Source organism: Scardinius erythrophthalmus (assembly GCF_964197995.2).
Source record: "Scardinius erythrophthalmus genome assembly, chromosome: 6".
Lineage (NCBI taxonomy): Eukaryota > Metazoa > Chordata > Actinopteri > Cypriniformes > Leuciscidae > Scardinius > Scardinius erythrophthalmus.
This window is the reverse complement of record NC_138226.1, coordinates 21,896,412-21,919,705: the sequence shown is the minus strand read 5'-3', so window position 1 is coordinate 21,919,705 and position 23,294 is coordinate 21,896,412. Positions and strand designations below refer to the sequence as shown.

The 23,294-nt window shown below is 37.5% G+C and overlaps 1 protein-coding gene across 2 annotated transcripts in view; it reads left to right on the top strand.

Moving 5' to 3' along the window:
* Window positions 1–23,294, top strand: part of dgkg (diacylglycerol kinase, gamma) — a 114,833-nt gene that overhangs the window by 28,046 nt on the left and 63,493 nt on the right. For both annotated transcript variants that reach the window (XM_081369167.1, XM_081369168.1), the window contains exons 3-14: window positions 2,263–2,339; window positions 5,036–5,189; window positions 14,852–15,112; window positions 15,330–15,476; window positions 17,601–17,650; window positions 18,030–18,104; window positions 18,199–18,318; window positions 18,409–18,526; window positions 18,907–18,995; window positions 19,689–19,805; window positions 20,439–20,537; window positions 23,153–23,260. In XM_081369167.1, coding sequence (XP_081225293.1) covers window positions 2,263–2,339; window positions 5,036–5,189; window positions 14,852–15,112; window positions 15,330–15,476; window positions 17,601–17,650; window positions 18,030–18,104; window positions 18,199–18,318; window positions 18,409–18,526; window positions 18,907–18,995; window positions 19,689–19,805; window positions 20,439–20,537; window positions 23,153–23,260 — 1,415 coding nt within the window. The remainder of the gene's footprint in view (window positions 1–2,262; window positions 2,340–5,035; window positions 5,190–14,851; window positions 15,113–15,329; window positions 15,477–17,600; window positions 17,651–18,029; window positions 18,105–18,198; window positions 18,319–18,408; window positions 18,527–18,906; window positions 18,996–19,688; window positions 19,806–20,438; window positions 20,538–23,152; window positions 23,261–23,294) is intronic.

The window sequence follows — 23,294 nt, the reverse complement described above, 5'->3', positions numbered from 1 at the left end:
TTCATTTATTTTTATTTCAGTTTTAGTCATTTTTTTTACTTTACTGTTATTACAGGCTCATTTCCCCTGTCCTAATGCTAATACGCTTTGGTAATACGTTTTCTGCTCAGCTATTTTCTCTGCTTAAGCCTATTTTGTCAGATTGTAGCATACTGTACATCTAATGTTCCCAATATTAGATACCAGATGCAAGAATGTAAGGCCCTTCTTCAAAATGTTATGGATGTAGTTTAAGTTTCAAGTACATTTCTGTTGGGTTTGGATATATCTTTGAGTTGTGACTAATGAAATCTGAATTTGGATGTTTTGATGAAACACAAGGTTGCATGATTTACAAATGTTTTTCTGCTTGTAATGCTGCTAAATTGCAAGAGAATTTGCTAATGAAAGGATCTCATGTAAAGGATGTTCTATAGGACAACAGCCTATGTTGGGAGCTAAATCATTTAGCACACAGTAACAGAGTTACAGCTTGCCAGGAAAGCATGCTTTGTTGATTTGTTTCACTGATGATGCTAATGATATAGTTCTAATCAAGTTCATCAAAGTGAATATTCAGATAAATGGATTAATGAATCTTTTTTGAGTGGAAGACAGCACACAAAGTGTCAGCTTTTAAAGCTGCAGTCCGTAGCTTTTTTGGGTTAAAAATTATCCAAAATAATTTATAATAAGTACATAACCAGCCAGTGTTCAAAACTATCTGCTTGCCTTAGCTCGATTCAAAACGGTAAGCTTGTAATAATGTTTTTAATTCCAGTGGTACTGGTGGATTTCTGCGGGAAATTCGAGCATGTCTTTGCGTCATTACGTCACATCTGTACACATAAAGAAGGAGTCTCGGCTAGTAGGCTATATTGAGTGTGAGGATGTTGGAGGTGGAGATTTATTGCCTTTTCTCACAGCACTTGATATAATTAAACTTATCAATTTGATGGCGGATCCAGAAAGGTTCAAACGACAATCACCAGTGACAACTGGAGATTCACCCGTTGTAAAACGCAAAAGACTTCGGACTTCGGAGTGGCTACAGAAGTAAAGAGACTGCAACCGGGCCCATGCGAAAACAAGGACACATATCGGAAGGGCATTAAATGTAGTCACGCAATGCTGATGTTGTTAACATTAACAATTTGAGAACAAAGTATAATTTGCACGGTTTGACGTGATATGATAAGCGATCGTTAGATTTAATCGGTGCGATTTACTGCAATGCTTTTTTTCCCTTAGTTGGTCAGAACAAAAGTGGATGTTACTTACTTGATCAGACGACATTTTCCGGTGAAAATTCTTATGTTGTTCATATTTCCAAAAAGTAGGATCTGTGATTGTGAATGACAGTATCCACACCGGTGCGGTGACTGACAGCTGCACATTCTCCTCAAAACATTGGATTCATCCACGCTGTGCCATGCCGAGGCACAACCCACGTAAAGTTGATAATTCCGCGAATATCTGCAATTGTAGATTTCGAACAGAGATGGCGACAAAGAGGAAAAACTGCGGACTGCAGCTTTAAGTGACATTTAATTTGTTAGCTTCTAATGTCTAGCATAGTTACCAAGTTGCATTTGGTTAGTTCAAAGACTTGTCCTCTTCTTTACATACCCATTTTTATATATATATATATAATATAGAATCACTACCATTCAAAAGTTTGGGATTTGTTAGGTTTATTAATTTTTTGATATCTCTTATACACACCAAGGCTGCTTCTTAGATCAAAAACACAGTATAACAGTAGTAATGTAAAATATTATTCTAATTTAAAATAAAAGTTTTCTATTTGAATATATTTTTTAAAATAATTTATAACTGTGGTGCAAAGCGGAATTTTCAGCATCATTACTCCAGTCTTCAGTTTCACATGATCCTTCAGAAATCATTCTAATATGCTGATTTGCTGCTTAAGAAACATTTATTATTATTATCAATGTTGAATTTTTTTGTGCTGCTTAATATTTAGGTGGAAACAGTGAAACATTTCGGGATTCATCGATGAATAGAAAGTTCAAATGAACAGCATGTATTAGAAATAAAAATAATTTTTAAACCATTATAAATGTATTTACTTTTACTTTTAATAATTTTAATGAATCCTTGCCGAATAAAAGCTAAAAAAAATAATAATAATTGTCCCAAAACTTTTAAACAGTAGTGCATCTAAATATTTCCATACCAGTATGGGGTATCTACACAGTACGTACAGATGTACTCTATATGCAACTAATATTTTTTCCTTTTAATTTTTCTCTTGCACAGATTCCTCCAAGAAGCTTAAAGATGTCCTTGAAGAGTTTCATGGAAATGGTGTCCTCTCCAAGTACAACCCTGAACAGGTATGTTTGGGGCCATGGGTCTCTCCTGATTAAATGATCTGTTTAGAGGCAGCGGAGCCTCTGGCTGTGACTTGACAGAACACCAATACAACCTGACTCAGGGCTCAAGTCATTAAAGGAAATGCTTAGTCATCCGCTCCCCGAAACCAAGTGGCCAGATATCACCTCCTATTAGAGAAGGTCCTCGCTGACATCATAAAGCCCATGCATCACGTTGCCGTGACAACAAAGCCAGCGGGCAGCCGCATCTATAATTTGCTTTATGGAGTGTCACCATTATATTTCTCTCCTCTCCTCCGCACTGACGTAAATAAGAGGCTGCTCGGGGTTTGGCGCCACAGGTTGTGACCCAGAGTCTTGGCGGAATCAATCGAGAATCAGCACCGGTGGCAGTTAATGGGTCTGAAGCTGACGCCAGGTTGGCTGTGATGTGAAATTGCATGCGTCGCATTGTTCATTAATTCAGTTGTGACCACCTATGGATCATAAAGCCTGAAAGTATCACAAAATGGAGGTGACATGCCATCAGTGCTGCCTGCTTACGATGACAGAGCGCTGTATTTCACTCATGATACAGCCGTGATTGACTGTCTGACTACGGCTGGGCTGTAAATATCCTTCATCGTAGCCTCAACGAATCACAGCTCTTTTGAGTGCCTTTCTATAATGAAGTTTAATTAGGGTGACTCTGTAACCTTTGTCAAATGATGAGTGTCTGTAAAAATGGGCGCCGATGAAAGGTTAAATAAACGGTTCATTGTTTCCTGCATTATTTGTTAGCGGAGTCAGCCTCTCTGTTTTGCACGTTTGAAAGTCAGACAGGAAGTTCCTCTTACAGCCACGGCTGGTTACGCTGCTTTTCGCCTCCAAAACAGACAAACACATTTGCTTTTACTGAGACAAAGACACATTTGTGTTCTGGTAATTTCACCTTCCTGTTTTTGGCGTGCATCTGCCCAACGTTTGCAGCCCCTCAAGCGTAGCCCCCCTTTGCATGCAAGTTCCTCTCTTCCACCTCTAGTTCATTCTCTCCTGTTCTATCTGTTTTTGCTTTACTGGCTTTTTGCCTTTTACAAAGTTTCATTTCAGCAACAGGCAGAATCTAATGAATTTAGTTTTGTTCATTCCTTCATTGGTATGATTAACGGTGAATGCACTCGCAGTCCCATGAAAATGATCTTCAGCACAGATTTGGTGGTGCATTTGTGCCAGTACCCAATTTGCATATTTACCTTAGTGAATTATGTGCTAAATCACACAAACATGTAAATAAATTCCAGTATCATATCAAATCTCTTACAGGGCTTTTAGTTTTAGTTTTTTATGTATTTGTTTAGTTATTTATATTTTAGTTTAATTCAACTTTTGTTTTGTTTCAATGTTAGTTTTTGCTCTATCATTGTTAGTTTTTGTTTTTCAGAGTTTTCTAGTTTCGGTTTATTCATTTTTTTTTTATTTAATTCTGTTTTATTTTCCAAGCACAACCTGGTGTTATTGCTATCTGTTGTCCATTTAATGTTTAACGTCAGTGAGATTTAAAGAGTTTTATAATATACCATATAGCTAAAATTGATAATAATGTTCTCCTTTCAGAATCCTGAAATATATATTAAGCTGCACAACTGTTTTTAACATTGATGATAATAAGAAATGGAGTAATGATGCTGAAAATTCAACTTTGCCATGACAGGAATAAATTACATTTTAAAATATATTCACATAGAAAACAGCTATTTTAAATTGTAATAATGTTTCACACTATTACTTTTACTCTATTCTTGATCAAATAAATGTAGCTTTGGTGAGCATTGAAACTCTTTAAAACATTTAAAAAATTCTTATCAACCCCAAACATTTTAAGGTTAGTGTATTTTATTTTTTCCCTGCTATGCTAGCTTTTATTTCAGTTAACACAAATGTTTGGATTTAGTTTTCATTAAGAGTGATAAAGATTTCCCCTTTTTAGTTTTTTATTGCACACTTTCCCCCCCATTTTGTTACTGTGATCAAATTACCACCTTAAAGAAGTAAGTCAGGATTATGCAAATAAACCTGTATGATGCGGGTGGACTAATGCCATACAGCATTAAAGATGGAATAATGTGAATTCATTCAGCATCAGAGCACCAGAGGATATGACGGATAACACCATTCTCTGATCGCTTCCCTCTGCACGATCAACCTCTGCAGTGTATATAACCCCTCTCTCCCTCTACCCTCTCCATATATCTCTTACTGCCACACAGAAGCAAGATGTTCTCAACCAAGTAAGATGTTACTTTCTGGGTTTGCATGTTCTGTGGTTCGATGTGTCTACAGACTGCATGTCCCAGCCCATCCCTGTCTAACAAGAACGTCAAGCTTGGGTCATAATGTCTACTGAAGGTCAAAGGTCGTGCCCAGTGCTTTTCAGTGTTAGCCATGTGTCTTCATGGTGTTTTTGTAACCTCAGATGATTTTGTTTCTATGAGCTGCAAAAAATTAACTGTACTTCAATGTGTGTCAGTGAGCTCCCTCTGTATTTTTGTTGCCGTGTCTCATAAAGAAATGCTTGAGCGTGTCATTCATGCCCAGAGACAGGAACATTCTGTCTGCTGAAAAAAAAGGAGCAGGAAGCTGAATATTCATGGCTTTATTTCATCTCACAGGTTTCCCATCTTCTTATTTCTCATCACCTCTCCACTTGTCTCCCGTAGCCCATCGACTACGAGGGTTTCCAGCTATTCATGACGACCTACCTGGAGAATGACATCCCTGAGGAACTGTGCAAACACCTCTTCACTTCCTTCAAGAGCAAGAATGGCGGAGGCAGCTCCCCTGACACCTCTCGATCTGGAGCAGGCATGCTGGGTAAATAGTCTATTATAATGTCTTTATTCTATCAATTACACGCTGTAGAAGTCTGGATTTCATATTCATATTAATTTTAATAGGTTCTGAAAAATAAAGTGTATGTTTCCCTGAGGTTATTTTAGGAACTGTGAATGAGCAACTGTATCACTATTACCCACTGATACAGTACATGCACAATTGGGTCCACATTGGAAACCTGGAAATAAGCAAATCATTTTTCTACATTTTGAAAAATGTAGAACCTTATGACAAAATAAGGAATGTTTACGATTTTGCACTATTTCTAGGCCACTAATTAAACTTTTGGAGTTTATGTCTGCTCAAGCAATGCTGTCATTAAAGCAAAAGCGGACAAAGAAGAAATTCAAACCAAATACTAAGAACATATTTCTTCTGGTCGCTGAAATTGTTATACTGATCATTTAATTTCTAATGAAAAGATATACACTACTGTATAAAAGTTTGGGGTTGGTATGATTTTTTATATATATTTTTGACAAATTTTCTTATGCTTACTAAGGCTGTAATTATTTGGTCAAAAATACTGTAAAAACAGTTATATTTTGAAATAAAAAATCATTCTAATATGCTGATATTGCTGCTCAAGTAACGTTTCTTATTTTTATCAATGTTGAAAACAGTTGTGCTGCTTAATATATTTGTGGAAACTGTGTGTAGCAAGGTTAGATGTTGTGGGAAGAGGGAGGTGGGAACTGGCGAACATTCAAAGACTTTAATAAACGTAAAATAAACAAATATAAAATTAAAGTAAAGACAGCAGCCCCTCACGGACGACTGCTGTCACATATAACAAAACACAACATAAATCCAGGCCTGGCCTCTCTCGATCTTCACTGTCGTCGCTCCTCCTTTTATGCTTCCGCTCCTCCGTGAGAGATACGAGACCGGTGCGTTGCACAGGTGTCTCTCATTATCAATCACACCACCGGCCTCGCGCCGCTCTCTCACGGCCCTCTGCCTCGTCCTGCTGGCCACACTGTGATACCTTTTTTTAGGATGTTCAAAAGAACAGCATTTATTTAAAATAGAAGTGGTTTGAATTAACATTATAACTGTCACTTTTGATCAAATGAATGCATCTTTGTTGAATAAAACTTAATTTCTTTAAAAAAAGAAGAAATAAATCGTACTGAACCCAAACTTTTGTACTGCAGTGTATATGACATAAAAAAAGTACTTATGGATCCCATTTGACCTTTTTATTTGAATTAGATTGGACTGTACATAACCAGTTTGTGTGTAATCCTGCATATAACAAACATCCAACCAGCATGACTAAAAATGAACTGGTAGACGCCTGAAGATTCCACACACATCTGGTGAGCAATTGCTTCCGTGTTATGTCGGAATCCTGCTCTTGGCGGGAGACCTGCTCTCTGTGAAGACTAGACAAATGAACAGATTTGACTTCTGATGTAAAAGTCCACTATAATGGAAAAATGCTGGTGTCCTTGCGTCTGAATACCTCTACTATCACTATTGACTGGAGGTGATTAAGGCAAATATCAGTTGACTGTATGAATAGTTTGACAGCCAAGAGTGCCATCTAGTGCCATGATTTTTCTGGACTGGCAAAGACAGTACAATCAGTGATTTCTGTTGGTCCCTTTGCCCTTCATGCAACTCGGTCAACAAATGTTAAAGGTAGGGTCGTTTTTCTTTTTTTTTTATAAACACAATTTGTTATACTGGTTGAAACTCTCTTCACATCCTGATAGCAATCAATTATAGAAGTGGTAAAAAATATTTAAACAAATATTTCTGAAATATAAACAATATTTCGTTCGAATGCAATGATACAATGTCCTACCTGCCTGTCAACATATGTATTTCCATACCTCTGCACACCCTGCTCACACAGACATCACACGTCATCAGTGCGTTCCTTAAGGCGTTATGTAGAGTTGTAGACAGACAGTCACCGAGCACCACAAACAGCAGCCGCCCTTTACAGTTCCTCCTGAATCAAAACAACAAGCTTATGCTGTGTGCACGCCATGTCGTAACCGTAATTTAGAGAGGGCAACCCGTGACGTTTAACTGGAGCTGTTCCTCACAACCTTTTTGCGTTTTTTTTGTCAACACTATCAATGCTGAAATGAATCTGCAGCAGTCAGGTAGTACAAGTAAGAGCTCTGTACGTTGTTTACATTCATGATTGTTTTAATGTTATGTACTTTGAGACATGAGGTAATTTAACGGCATCTCTTGTAACGCTTTGCAGACTCTGCTCTGTATGTGAATGTGAATGTGTGTTTTGAAGATACATGACTTTGGAGACTCTCTGAAGGGAGAGTGGGATCTTATACTTTAAAAGCTAGCTTGCTATTGCTAGCCTCTCTGAGATTTCTTACCCTACCTTTAATGCTTAATGAGAAACAGTCATGACATTATGGTATAACTCTACAATATTAATCTGTCCTGACTAGTTGCGCTTATAAACTCTCCCAACTATCTATTCCTCTGTCTGTCTTGCTTTACTCCTGTTCCACTTTACTTTGACCCCTGTGTCTTCAGAGCCCAAGTTTATTGATGCAGGCATCTCTATAGAGACCGAAGTGGCCTGTGCACCAATAACAGGTACCACAGCAAGTACGGTGTGATTTGATTGGACTGAGACTTGCATCGTGGCTGTAACTCCCTCCAAAAGCATGACTTCACCTGGTGTTGTTATGTATTGTCTTGGTGTGTCTTGGCAGCTGTTTTTATTTATTTGTGTTGACATCAAACAAAGCAACCAGTGATGGATAGGATTTTCATCAGAGGTATAATAGGTCTACCACTGTGCGACTGTGGTGACAATCGTGATGTATGTCAGTACTTGCTAAACGCCATCAGCTTCCTCCCCAGTACCTTGTGATACTAAGCATTTCTGCCATGTGTCATTCTACCTGTTGTGGTTTCCACAAACTGTACAGTTCAAAGCGCTGTGCTTGGGTAAACTGACCAGTAACAACAAGCAGTATCAGACTTAGTGGGTCTTATTCTCTAATATGCGTGTACAAGTGTTCTTATTTATTTGCGCAGAATAGCTTCTCATGCACAATGTCTGCTGGGTTCATAACAGGCGTGTACACATTTTATTCTAAATGAGGGAGTTAGTAATCAACATAATACACCATCTCCATATAAGGGCTGTCCACACAAATTCTCCTGTACTGCCATTTGTCACTCTCTGCAAATGTATCCTTACTAAAGAGTATAAGGGAGTTTTCACACTGCTTGTTTTGTTCCAAAACAAAGGCTTAATTTGTTACAATGTTGCATTTTCTTTTTGGTTTGGTTCGCTTTCACAAGGAAACCAAGTACAACTGTCCTCTTATTGGTCAAAGTTTTCTGTGTCATCCATCAGGATGATTGACAAGTTCGCTCCATGAGCTTATTGTAGCTTTATTTGTAACTGTCAAGACACACTCAAACAATATACTGTACTACATTCGTATTAATACTGCAGCAAATTCAAATACGCTCTCTCTAGATCAAACGACACACACACACACTGTACGAATGTTATAATGCAGCTAGAGCAGGAATCAAAACTTCATCGGGACAGCATTCTCGCACGGAGAAGCGCAATTACACAACATTTTAAGATGAAGAAGTGCACCTTTGGTTTAATGTGCTCACTCAGAGAATCACGACTGCTTTTTATATATAGCATTTCCCGTTATGAATTATAATACCATTTGGTTCGTTGGTCCATTGGGTCGAATTGCTTTCACACCTCAAGCAAACCACCTCATTCAGGCGATCTCGGAGCGATTGTTTTGGTGTGGATCCGAGTGCGATTTCCGTGTTCATATATGCCTAAACTAACCGAAACCAAGGGAGAAAATGCACCAGGTTCTGAAACAAACACTCTGGTGGGCCGCAATTGTCTCTGTGGGTAAACTAAAAAAGTTAAAAGATTTTACAAAATATATTTCTATACAGTTGCAATCAAAATTATTCAGCCCCCTTGATCTGCAAGAACATTCTACGACTGATCCCTGAACCAAGCTTCAGTAGATTTGGATGTATACTTTGTGACGGCTGTCCTGCTGGAAAGTCCAGATCACCGAAGGCATCACCATCTTTGCCAAACTGGCTTGATACTTCAAAGGATTCATGGTGTCCTTCATACAGTCAAAATTTCCACTTCCTGCAACAGCATGCAACATAAAATATTTAAATAAATAAATGCTTTAAATTCATAAAAGAATCCTGGAAAAAAATATCATAGTTTCCACAAAAATATTAAGCAGCACATCTGTTTTCAACATTGATGATAAGGTTAATAATAAGAAATGTTTCTTATTAATAATACTGCAGAATATTACAGTTTTTACTGTATTTTACATCAAATAAATGAAGTTTTTAAATTAAATAAAAAAATGCTAACTTTCACTGCAAAATACGATCTCAATAAGGGCAAAAACAGGCTCAGATAAAACTAGGATGTTATGGGAAAAGGACTTTGGGGAAGAAATTCAGACAACTGATTGGGAAGCTGTATGTGAGATGCCCTCCTATCTTGCCAACAAGCCTGGGAAATGCAATTTAAAATTGTTCATCATTTGCATGTGACTCCAGCCCGAAGACATGAAGTAAACCCCAAACTCTCCAACCTCTGTAATAAATGTAAAAGACTAGAAGGAACCCTCATCCACTGTTTCTGAAGCTGCTCAAAAATACAACAATTCTGGACGGGCGTCCTAAGGGAACTTGAGAACATATTTCGCTGCTCATTACAATTATATTTTAATATTATAATTACAATTATAATTTTTATGTTTACCATTATGATCCCACCTAGTTGTCTATTTCAATTTAGACCCTCAGTTGAATTTAGACAAGAGTTTTTACTCCATAATGGACGGCAATCTTCAACTTCACAATTCTAATTTACATAAATACTAATCCAGAGAGTAATTCAGATCAACATTATAAATGACAAAATTAATCATAATTACCAGTAGCAGACAGAGCTGTAAAACCAATCCAGTTAAAGCTCGTCCCATGTTCTGTATTGTCTTTTCATCAGATTGACTTACAATTATCAGCTTCTTTAAAGTTTTGTCGTTTCACTTAACCCATCTAAAATGATAAAACACTCATTCCAGAGGTTAATGACACAATATTCACAAAATCATGAAATAATAGTACCACGAAGTAACACATACAAAACATAAAGTGCTGTCACCATCACACACACTAAAACTAGACAAACATCAATATAACCCGCTCATAGTCAAGGTTTTCTTTATAGCAGTTAACTCTAAAAATATTTACTTCACATTTTTCTTCAGGTTTTACCTATTTTTACATAGTCTCTTAACCAGTTTCAAAGCATGTCTGTTCATTATTCATTTGATTTTTTGAAAAGTCAGCTGGGTTGTTTTGGTTCATTATCAATATTTTGTTTAAGCTTGCTTTAGCAGGTCGATAACAAGACTGACAGAGTATCCCTTCCTCCACTCAAACAGTCTCTCTCACTAAAAACAAAAAATCTTTTTAACAGCCTCCTAAGACTGTAACTTAGACAGAATGTAATATTAAATTCATTACAATAACCTTTGACCATTCACCTTTGTTATCCAGACTTTTTCTTGAATCTACAAAAGCGGTCTTCATCTTTAGCCACCACCATGTCTAACAACCTTCAGGAGTTAAAACTATCTTATAGACATATTAGTTCAAAATCAACACTTCTACACATTTTTTTTTTCTTGCCCATAAGGCAACCAACATCATGGTCCTGATATAAATGTATATAAGTTTTGTTACTGTCTCCACAACAAATAATGACAATCACCTCATGGTCTCAGCTGGCTCTTGAAAGCCCATTCCCATTAGCTCTTTATCTCTAATCTCCTTTTCTTCAGGGTGTTGTCCCCTGGCATAGTTGCAGACACTTGTCACAATGAAAAACAAGCCATCCAATGAATGCGGTTTCTGGTGAGTGTGGTATGGAGGAACTCACATTTCTGGGTCAGACTGCTGTATCTTCTCACAGCTCATCCTCCCCTTAATGATATAATGATGCTGCTGGCCTCACCACTCTCATACCCATCTCACATAAAACACCTCCCATCAGGAGATGCCCAGTGGCGGCGGTGACACCCTGCCTTAGATTGCCCTCAGTCTGACCAAAGAGGATCTTACCCGTCATTGAGAAATCACCTCGTGCAGACTGGTAACCGCTCTTTCCCATAACAGAATCTTTGACAGTTTTCTTCAACAGAATCAGTTGTTTTCTGGAGCTTAGGGAAGGCGCATTCAAGAGTCACCAGAGCCATCAGGTTGCCTAATAGTGTTAACACAGGGAGACAGGTTAATAACAGCAGTATTTAATCACTAAAATACATTAAACATCTCCAAATCAGCAAAATCTCAGTGCGAGATTATACTCAGTGAATTTAGTTATCAAAACCGTCCATTCAATGTACATCTGTAACTGGAGCCATCAGCCCTGTATCATGGTGGAGACTAAGACTAGACAAATAAGTTACTGGTCCCAAAATAAACCAGTATTTATTTTACAGTAGATGATACAAATTGCCCTCTAAATGTGTAAAATCTGAATTGCCTGTAGCATGATTTCTTTTAACATCTCCATGTCTATGATTTTCAACTGAAACACTGTGCCTTACTATAAATAGCTTATTATCACTTATGACACAGGCTCAGATAACAGCTTTTAGCTAACTTTGAATGAGAAAGACTCTGAGGCATTCAGGATTGGTACACTGCACTCTCATAAACTTCTAACATCAGACTTTATTTGCCATCTTTTAACTCTAGCCCAGCTTAAGGCATTTTTGCCAGAAATGACATGCATTTTCAAATAAACAGAATTTTTATATATTTTTGCAACTCACATTTGTTGGAGTCATTCATTTTATGTCAACCTGTAATTATCAATTCACAAATTATTATAGATCTTTCCTTCAAAAGGATTCCCTTAAGACTTCAATCTTTTGGCCTGGTTTTTATCTCTTGTTCTTTCTCAGACGGAAACGTTAATATCATCATATTAAACACTGATCTACTTTCAAACCCACATTAACACCAGAAATTTCTGTCACTTTCACATTTTCTCACCTTCTGAGTGCCATTTACAGTAAAACACTCTCTGTCATCTAGTGGCTGTGTGTCAGCCTCAACTACAGCAGCACACACCTTGCCTACATTTTGGTCATTGTGAGCTTGCAAACGGCTCCAACTTAATGCACACCCTTGAAGCAGTGTGTCCCAATCTGGAATGTAAACAGAGCCACTGATAAGCAGTTCTCTGTATTCTTTTACAGTCCACCAGTGGTGGATTCAATCACAGTAGCCGAATCATAATCTTCATGATTATCATTGGCAGAACATTAATTTTCATAAGCTGCACGAAATGTTCAAAATATTCTAAGGGGTCTTCACAAAGTTTCTGTTTATCTTTAGTCACACTTGTCCAAGGAAATGGTCCCGACCCATAATTTCCTTTACTTGCTTTCAAGTTGTTATTTATCTTGCCAATCGTAATCAAAACCCTGACTAAACATTTTCTTAATTTCTGCAAATCTCTTTGAATTGAGAGCTTCAGAGCACAACTGCTTACAGTGTTTGCTCTCTTCTGTCTCACTATTTGTTTCAGGACTGTTCAGGTTACTGATCAAGTTACTTCATTTGTCTGCCATATCTTAATCACGGTTCAAACTCACCTGAAGTTATTGCAGAAATGGAGGCAGCGATCTTTGAACAACACAGCTTGGCTTCTGCATTTTTGCCAATTTGGGTCACAACTTTTTTTATTTTTCTCTCTGGATCGTTCCTGATGCATCCCAGGCAAACAACCCTATTTTTGTTAGTATTTTTGTTTTCCTAACTAATAGCTTAATCCCTAACTGCCAGATTCACTAAATTCGGGGTTCCCCTATCTGATGGAAGAGATAGAGCAGGTTTGTGGTGCCAATGGACGTACAATCCAGGGGCGTACTCTACTGGGGTGGTGCAATGCCCAGTGGGGCCCCCACAGAGCACGCTTCGTTTGCGCTGTCTGCTGCCGTTAATCGTAACGACACTATCAGCGACTTCTTATACTCTCAGTATAATTATTTAGCACTTACTCGTGCGTAGCACTGCCTGCTGCCTCTAACGACGCCATCAGCGACTTCATATACTTTAGTATAATTAATCCTCACTCTCCTCTTCGGAGTGAATCTCTCCCACTCTCCTTTCCCAATCTCTTCCATTCAGACAGCCCTAACCAAATAATAAAATCTTTCTACCTTGTTTGCTGATTTGCCAGGGGTGTCACCGAGAATAATTGCCCGCGCATCCTCCACCATTACTGTTATGGGGTAACAGTTTAAGACCCAAGGACCAGATGTTTGAAAGAAGACCCGGAGTCAGAATTATAATAAATTGAAGAAAAGTTTCATCAGCAGAAGTCAGCTTCAAGACTCACTCAGGAGTTCGTAGGCCACCCCGTTTACAGTTACAAAGATCACAGCAGTTATACCCTACACCAAGGTCTAAGCTACGTCCTTGCTTCAGGTTGCAGTTTCTGATAGGCTAAGAAATAGACAAACATAGTAATTTTCCACACATATACAGATAGACTGAAGCATATCTCCATCGATTATGCAGCTGACACTCGGACCCTGAAGTTAGGCACGTCGTGACCTTCCAGTTCTCAGATTTGGGTTGCTGGGTGCCAACATGTCCAGAACAACAACTCAGTCAATCTCCAATAATGCCAGTGGTTCCTTAACCTGCAACCAAAAAGACTAACACACACACACTGACACACAGCTTTTCCAAGGTTGGATTTGGCCAGGCTCTAACTATAAACAGGAGAGTCGTCTCAAAACATCAAGATAATGCGTTCTTTCTCTCAAGGAGAGCTGCACTTTAGTCTAACTGGAAAGTAAGCTTTTAACAAAGAGATGGTCCCTTAAACTATAGACTTCATTGACCCCTGTGACCATAGCTGTACCCTAGAAAAACAGATGTATGTATTGACACATGTTGAAGACCTTTCTCAAACAAAACATCTTTCCATATTTCATTTCTGGAAGCCGGGCTAAATGAGCAAGCACTGTTACTGCATTCATATCAAATACAGACATTAGAGAATACATGAAACGATCATTGCAGTGATCACACTGGTAACTTCTATAACAAAGTAAAATCTCAGAAACTTAGAGAAGTCATTCAACTCATGTAATATTTAGAAGGAAAAATATTGATTAATACCTTGATTATAATCACTCATTACATATACACTGAAACAGCAGTGGATTCCAATCCACCCCCTTCAGTGTGTATGTGTAATAATGGATAATGTATTTGGTTATGCTGTATGTTGATGTGTATTTTGTAGAGAATTCAAATGAATAGCCACCTGGGCAATTTGTATTAGCTCAGATGCGCCAACTATGCTTAAACCCTGTCGATGTCAAAAGTTTTAATAAATAAAAAAATGCTAACTTCTTGATGAGGCATGATTTCTGTTGTGTTCATGCACAGGTTTTACACATAAATATCTGTGTACGCACATTCATTGAATGAGACGCTATGTCATTATCCTTTTCTTTTGTATTACGCTCTGTTGCTTCCTTTCTTATTTCAGATTATAACCTTCATTGTCCTCTCTTTTTTTCTTGTAGGTATGAATGGAAAGAGTATTTTGAGTGCTTTGAGCCGACATACACCAGAGAACTCTGTAGGGATGACTCCAGGCTCAGGGGCCACCACATCGCTCTGCTCGTCCCGCTCCTCCTCACAGCGATCAGGCACAGGGGGCCACACACCCAGAGGCCCCCACCGGTCACCCAGCATGCAGCCCAGACCCCCAGCGGGCAGCAGCAGTAGCAGCAGCAATGCTTTGGCTCTCTCCAAGACCACAAATTCCCCGCGCCTTTCCCCAGGTCAGAGTCGTGTACAAGTGAACAACCTTGATCTTTGCCACACTTTTTTACACATAGGGAATTGCTTATGAAGCAATATTGCCTGATCAGAATCATGTTTTGTTGACAGAAGTTCGTCAAAACTTGCACTACTTGTAAAACAAGATGCTCGCGCACACATATTTTGGTGTGATAACAGGTGTCATTACTAATAGACATATAATTGGCATCCTTCCAGAGCGTAATCAATCTGAGAATCGTACATCTCTCCGGAGGAGTCCTTCTCCACAAAATGGCTCTCCATCGCCCCAAGTGGTCTTCCTTAAAGACATTGTGTGCTACTTGTCTCTGCTGGAGAGGGGGACGCCAGAGGACAAGCTTGAGTGTAAGTTGGAGTGGAAATTATAAACATATCATTTTTTTTTTTTTTATCTTAGCTGTGTTTGGGAAATTTTTAGGATTAATTTTTTAAGACATTAAAATACATTTTCAAATGCTTATCTCTTCAACTCGTTTATTCCTTTAATCTCATTATTTACATTGACAAAATATCCAAAGAATAATTTAAGTAATTTAGTAAATTACTTTCCCTAACCAATCGTGCCAAACCACAGAAATCATACTATTAGTCACAAACGTGAAAAAGTAACCTTATTTTTGGCAGCTGTCACGAATTTCATTTCTTTTCTCACAATACATATTTAAATGCAGCATATGCAAGGTAAATGAATCTTTGAAATGTTAAAGCGAAGTTAATTTCATTTCAGTGTCTGTAGCCTTTGTGTCAGCATAATTTATCATGCTTACCACACATCAGTCAAGTAAAACCATCAAATAAGTTTGAACTATTTTGTTAAAATCATAGCAAGATGTTTTTATAATCTGTGATAGCAAATTACTCCAGTCTTCAGTTTCACATGATCCTTCAGAAATTATTCTAATATGCTGATTTGCTGCTCAATAAATGTTTCTTATTATTATCAATGCTGAAAACAGTATTTTTTGTGGAAAAGAATTCAAGATTCTTTAATAAATAGAAATTTCAAAAGATAAGCATTTATTTGATATAGAAATATTTGTAACATTATGGGCCCTATTTTAACGATCTGAAACGCAAGTGTCAAGCGCAAAGCGCAAGTAACTTTGTGGGCGGGTCTTGGGCGCTGTTGCTATTTTCCCGGAGGGATAAATGACTCTTGCGCCAGGCGCAAATCTAAAAGGGGTTAGTCTGAAGTAGCTTCATTATTCATAGGTGTGGTTTGGGCGTAACGTGAAATAAACCAATCAGAGCGTCATCTCACATTCCTTTTAAGAGCAGACGTGCTTTTTCCATAGCGGATTGCTATTGTAACGGCGGATATGCCAGGCGGGCGCCAGGAGCGCTTCACAGCCAAGGAGAGCAAAGCTCTCGTCACGGCCGTAAAAGAGAGAAGTTACATTGAAATGGAGAAACCCACCCAAATTAACTTCGGTTAAACAGGCGTATGATAATTTGGGTTAATGTGTAAGCTAGATGTATGCTTTTATAATAAATTGTCTATCTATCTATCTATCTATCTATCTATCTATCTATCTATCTATCTATCTATCTATCTATCTATCTATCTATCTATCTATCTATCTATCTATCTATCTATCTATCTATCTATCTATCTATCTATCTATCGTAATAAGGTATGATTTGCAAAAATGAAAACTACTGCTTCTGTGTAGATGAGAGAATCAAAGTGTATGCGCGTTGTGCACACGCTACATTGATTATGCCAAGCATGCGCCGTTAAAATAGCATATGAATAACATGCGCAACGCGCCACTGACTTTAAACATTTTTTTCCTGGTTAGTGGCGCAATTGTTTTCTAAACCTGCAAAATAGCAGAAGGAACGTTTGCACCGGAACACGCCTCCTCTTTGCGCTGAACCGCCCTGGGGAGCGCAAGTGTATTTCCTAACTTACCGACGTGCATCTGTGGAGGGAAAAGTCTGCTTTGCGCGCGTGCAAAATAGGAATGATACATGCATCTGTGTACAAAGTCAATTGCGCTGGGTGCAAGATAGGGCCCTATAAATGCCTTTACTGTCAGTTTTGATCAAGTTAAAGTATCCTTGGTGAATAAAATAGATAATTTCTTAAAAAAAAATCTTTCTATAGTAGCTATAAGTTACTTTTACGTGTAGATACATCCAACCACGCCTTTGTCAGTTCTGCATTTTAATGCAGACTTCTGACCTTAACAAAGTGAGAGTGACAGGAGGAGACTTCTAGAATTCCTCGCTCTCGCTTTCATTCCGTAAAGGCTTATCTCCGCTCCTGTCCTTGTTTGCCATGTGTAGACAAGCTTTCTTTAGCATAGGAAGTTATTTCTGCCCAAAGCTAATCCTCACTAGCTGCCTCAGTCTGTCCATAGATAACCTGGGCTTCAGGTGCTAGCATGGGGTCTGTACTTGACAAATGTTTTTCGCACTACAAAAAGATTCAGTCTATTATCTTTCTCATTTCTCACCCTAAAGTCATGTTCAGGCTGTACGACACAGATGGCAATGGCCTACTGGACAGTTCGGTAAGTCCTAAATCTCGGTTAAAATGTGTAATGGTTAGATGTTGTTGACAAAGAGTTAATAATGCAGTACACATTATATTGTGGGATTAATACAATTCGTAGTTTCTGTGTGTGATGTCATTGTGTTGGGTTGATAGTCATTTATTTTGGATTGTGTAATATTATTATTATCCTCTCATTGATTCTGTTTCATTCATCTTTGCACCTTTGCATTCATCAGGCCTTGGTGATTCAGAGAGTGGCTTGTATATTATTGATCTTTTTGTTTGAAACTTTTAACTGATATTTAGAGGAAGCTGTAAATAACAGGATGCGTGAAAAGTGAATTTGAAACTTTATGCTTTATTGTCTATTTTAGCAATTTTATCTATCAATTTAGGAGCTTGACCGTATAATAAATCAGATGGTCCATGTAGCCGAGTACCTGGAATGGGACTCTACAGAACTACGGCCGGTATGAATCAATTTAAACTTTACCACCAGGCCGTCCCATCATGCACAGTGAAATCCATATCTCATTGTCCCTTTTTTAATGTCTAAAATTGTAGATTCTAAAGGAGATGATGGAGGAGATTGACTATGACCGGGATGGAACGGTCACACTAGAGGAGTGGATCAGAGGAGGAATGACCACCATACCACTTCTGGTACTGCTGGGAATGGAGACGGTGAGGAAAAAAGTAATTGTGAGTTGTAAAAAGTAAACAACACATAAAAATGTATTCCTCAATTCCTGTTTTTCTTTTGCATACGTTCAGAATGTACAGGAAGATGGGCAGCACGTATGGAGACTAAAGCATTTCAACAAGCCAGCATACTGTAATTACTGCCACACAATGTTGTTAGGAGTACGAAAACAGGGCCTTTGCTGCTCAAGTGAGTATGTCTGTCCATCATTCTGTCTGCCTGTCTGTCTATCTATCTATCTATCTATCTATCTATCTATCTATCTATCTATCTATCTATCTATCTATCTATCTATCTATCTATCTATCTATCTATCTATCTATCTATCTATCTATCTATCTATCTATCTATCTATCTATCTATCTATCTATCTATCTATCTAGCTAGCTATCTATCTAGCTATCTATCTAGCTGTCTGTCTGTCTCTCTATTTCTATCTTTTTGTTCTGTCTATCTGTATTCATTGAAATTTGATGTGTCTAACCTGAAGGTGAGCAGTTTTTCATTTGAAATGTTTCCCTTCAGTCTCTCACTCTCCATCCCTCACAGTCCTGTGTTTTGTTTGGCAGTATGCAAGTACACAGTCCATGAGCGCTGTGTGTCCAAAGACATTGCTCCTTGCATTAGCACCTACGCCAAGTCCCGCAGACACACCAATGTGAGTGCATAAACAGCAACATACGCTTACAAATGAACACTTCACCACTCTTTTTAAACTGAAGATTGAAGATTTAAACTGATTCTTTTGAAGAATAGGGCCAGAAATAATAAATTCATAAGTAAAATAAAATATATATACTTTTATTTTTTAACTCTGAGTCCAAGATTGATATATTAAGTACAGAGCTCATAGTTTAACAAACACAGTGTTCTTTTATAGAAGATTTGTGTTATGATTATTTTATCCACTGACCACAGTCCAGTTCAGTTTCACCCAAGGCAACTTCCCAGACCCTTAACTCTTGGTTAAATCTCAAAGTAATGTTCTGTAGACATGTCAGGAAGGTTATGAGAACATCCTGTGTGTAACGGCTTTTTTTAGTACTGAGAATTAGAGGGGGAAAAGTGAGATCATGCAACGCTGTTTTAATAGTCTCTGACACCTCTTTAGAACTTAAGCTCCCCATTCAGTAACTACCACAGAGATGGAAGATATACGCTCAAAATGTTGTCATTATATTATGATTTCACAGAATGTGTTAAGTGATGTGGAGTTTAATTTTAGTGTAAAAGGCTATACAATTGCATTGAACAGTTCAAGATAATACTTTCAGTGATGTTTAGATGTGCTGTTTGAATATTTCACAGATAATGACTTTCTCTTTTATGTCTCTTTTCAATGTATCTCTAGGCTATGCAGCATGTTTGGATTGAGGGCAACTCCCCAACAAAATGTGACAAATGTCACCGCAGTATCAAGTGCTATCAAGGTCTAACAGGCCTTCACTGTGTTTGGTGTCAAATCACTGTGAGTATAAACAGACATACTGTGACCAACAAGAGAAACTCTTATGTGTTAGTAACATTTCTTGCAACCATACTTCATTCATTCATTCAAGACTGTCACATAATTAGAATCCATCAATATAATTATTTATAGTTTTTCATATATGATTCTACAATTTATTTTTCTGCTGCAAGAGACCTTGATCAAACACAGAAAAAAGACTGAATATAATTCAGAATAATTTGTGGTTTTGTCCATATAAAAGCCATTTTTATGTAATACTTATTCACACCACTTGGTGGTGTTCTTCACTAAGTTTTCACAGCATTTGGTGGACGTGGCTGATTTGTTTTAAAAATAGCCTGTGTAATAAAGATAAGTGTCAGCACTTAACACTGATCTAAAGGCTTTTTCTCTCCATAATGATTTTTATTATCACATTATATACTCCTGCACCATCTCTATCGAGTAGCTTTCCTGTCAGTTTCGACTCTAAAACTGTAACTAATTTAATATCAAGTACATATCCTGCTGTCCCCTTTGCTCCTAACATTTAATGTCTTCTTACTTGTTTAAATTAGTGCCATTCCAGTCTGTTGATGTGTCTTTCTCCACCACTCCTCATCTATATTTGTATTTTGTATTGTTTTCCAGCTCCATAACAAGTGTGCGTCCAATGTGAAGCCTGAGTGTGATGGTGGACCGTTAAAAGATCACACACTCCTGCCCTCGTACATCTGCCCTGTTGTTCTGGTGAGTTATTTTTTTTTCCACTGCACATTTATGGTATGTTAAAATTCAACAATTTTTTTTATGGGTAGGTCCTCGACAAAATCCTCATGGGCCTCTTTCCCACTGGAAACAACGAGTAGTCTATAGTATAGAGAATACAAATACAGTTCCTGCAAGCTACTGTAGTTTGCAAATATTTTTACAAAAAGCAATGATTTGATCTAACACAGAGATGGTATGTCACACTTATATCACAAAAGAATTGAATTACGACTTACACTCATTGGCTGTTTACTTTATTCAGTAATTACATAATATTAATAATATTTTTTATCAAAAGGACGTCTCTTGTGCACAACGACAAGACAAATGATCCTACTGACTGAGAATTTACAGTTAGAAAAATGTGCATAAAGGATGTGTTTTTTGTTGTGTGCTGTCCCAGCTTTCTCAGCTTACAGTTTTTTACGATTGCTATGACAGATTTTTCAATACATTTAACAATTTTCCAAAACTCTTAACACAGTTAGCACTACATCCGTCTGTGTAAGCTATACTATTAACACATTTCTTGTTGCTTTAACACAAAATGCATACAGTTAGCACAAATTTAAAATGCTTGAACTTCTTTTACACACAAGCTCAAACAAGACCAAAACAATGGATTTTTACTGCCAAATTTACCAGTGCTTTAACACTGTATGTCAGAACAGATAACACCATGTTCTAAACCTAACCTTACAGTAAAGTCAAGGTAAACAGCTGCTTATATTGTGAACTGAAACACAAATATATCCCCTGTATTTTATTCTATTCTTACTGAGAAACAGCTGATTGAATTATGCAAATAATTAGAAGATGACTTTTTTTTTGTGCTTTTTCTGTTCGTATATTTTGTATTTTCGCATTATTCCATTGCTAGTGAGAAACAGCTGATTGAAGTTATGCAAATATGGGACAATGTGGCATTCCACCATTCCCGTCTAGTCACAGCCAGGTTTGACGCCCATCAGAGGATGATGTCCATTTTCCTTGCCCCTTACTTCCCTTTCCTCAACCCCATTGAGGAGTTTCCTCAGCCTGGAGATGGAAAGTTTTTGACCATAGTCCACAGGACCTAATGTCCCTCCTGTATGCAAAAGATGCTGCATACCAAGACATCACAGCTGAACACTACCAGGATAAGGCAAGCCAAAAGATTCTTCCCAAGATGCCTTGCCAGGGAAGATATCAGGTGTGATGTGGATGAGAACGTGGACAAATGCAGAAGACCGGGCAGATTAGAAGATGGCCTTTTCTGTTTGTATATTTTGTATTTTCACATACAGTAATACTGTAAATGGCAGCTATATTGCATTATTTTTGTTATATTGCAGAAATGTCCTGTTGCAAATAAACTTGTTACTGCAGCAATTCTGTCTCTGTCTTCTTTTTTCATAAACCATACATTCTATAAAGCTACTCTAAGAAGGGTCATTTATTTTGTTGTATTGAATTTCTGCTGCAAAAAACAACAACAACAACAACAACAACAAAGTGCATGCATTTACATTACAAACAAAACAAAAATGTAGAGAGACTTAAAAAAAGAAAGAAAAAAAAACCTGCAGTGCAAAACACAATCTATGATCAATACAATATACTGTCTATTGTATAAGGGCAGACCTGACACATATAAAATAATGCAGTTTCTGTAATTTCAGCTGATGATAGTGTTTTTTTGTCATTGTGTTATGATTGACTAAATGTTCCTGTTGGAAGAGAACATGTGTTAGTGTTTTGAATAATTATTTGATTTTGAAACATGTTTGCAGTGTTTTGTTAGACATAGTGTATTGTGTTAGTGTATTATTGTATTTTGAAAATTAGTTTTGGGGTTTAGTTTACAATGTGTGATTTTGAGCATGAAATTAACCGTTTTGCCAATTGTGTGTTTTAGGTGTGTTGGTGCGTTAAGAGTTTAGGAAACTTGTTAAATGTATTGAAAAAACTGTCATAGCGATTGTAAAAAACTGTAATGAATAAACGATTTATTTTAAAAGTAAATGGTAATCAAGATAAAATGATTCGTTAGTTATATCATATAATGTCTCGTCAGCAAGCATGACACAATAATCAAGGAAATCTTTTTTTATTTTTTTTATGTACACTACCATTCAAACGTGTGGGGTCAGTAAGATTGTTTTAATGTTTTGGAAAGAAGTCTATTATGCTCACCACGGCTGCATTTATTTGATCAAAAATACAGTAAAAACAGTAATATTATGGAATATTACAGTTTTTCTCAGTCGCTTTGGTGCACTTCTCATGAATTGAATGCATCCTTGATGAATAAAGTATGAATTTCTTAAAAAATAAAATAAATATTATGTATGTAATATATTTTATATGTAAAACATATAGAAAAAGCCCTGCAGCACATAGAAAGATCTTGAGACTTGACATGGACAACATTAGAGACTTGTGAACATGTCTGGTCTAACGACCTTGTAGAACGACCTGTAGAAATGATAAAAAATCAGTTCTTTCTAAAATTAAAGAGAGATAAAATAAAGGGAGACAGATTCTTAAATTGCATTTGTCTTTCTCTCCATCTCTCTTTGTTGACGTTGACTGTAATGTCTCTGTATCTGTAGGACCGTCAGTGTGCTGTCAAAAGAGGTGAAGGAGAATCATCCCCCAGTACCAGCCCTGAGGACACTGCCCAGTGTTTCAAGTTCACCGGGGACGGCCAGGCACTGCAGGTGAGCCGGCATCAGACACTCTCTGAGACTTCAA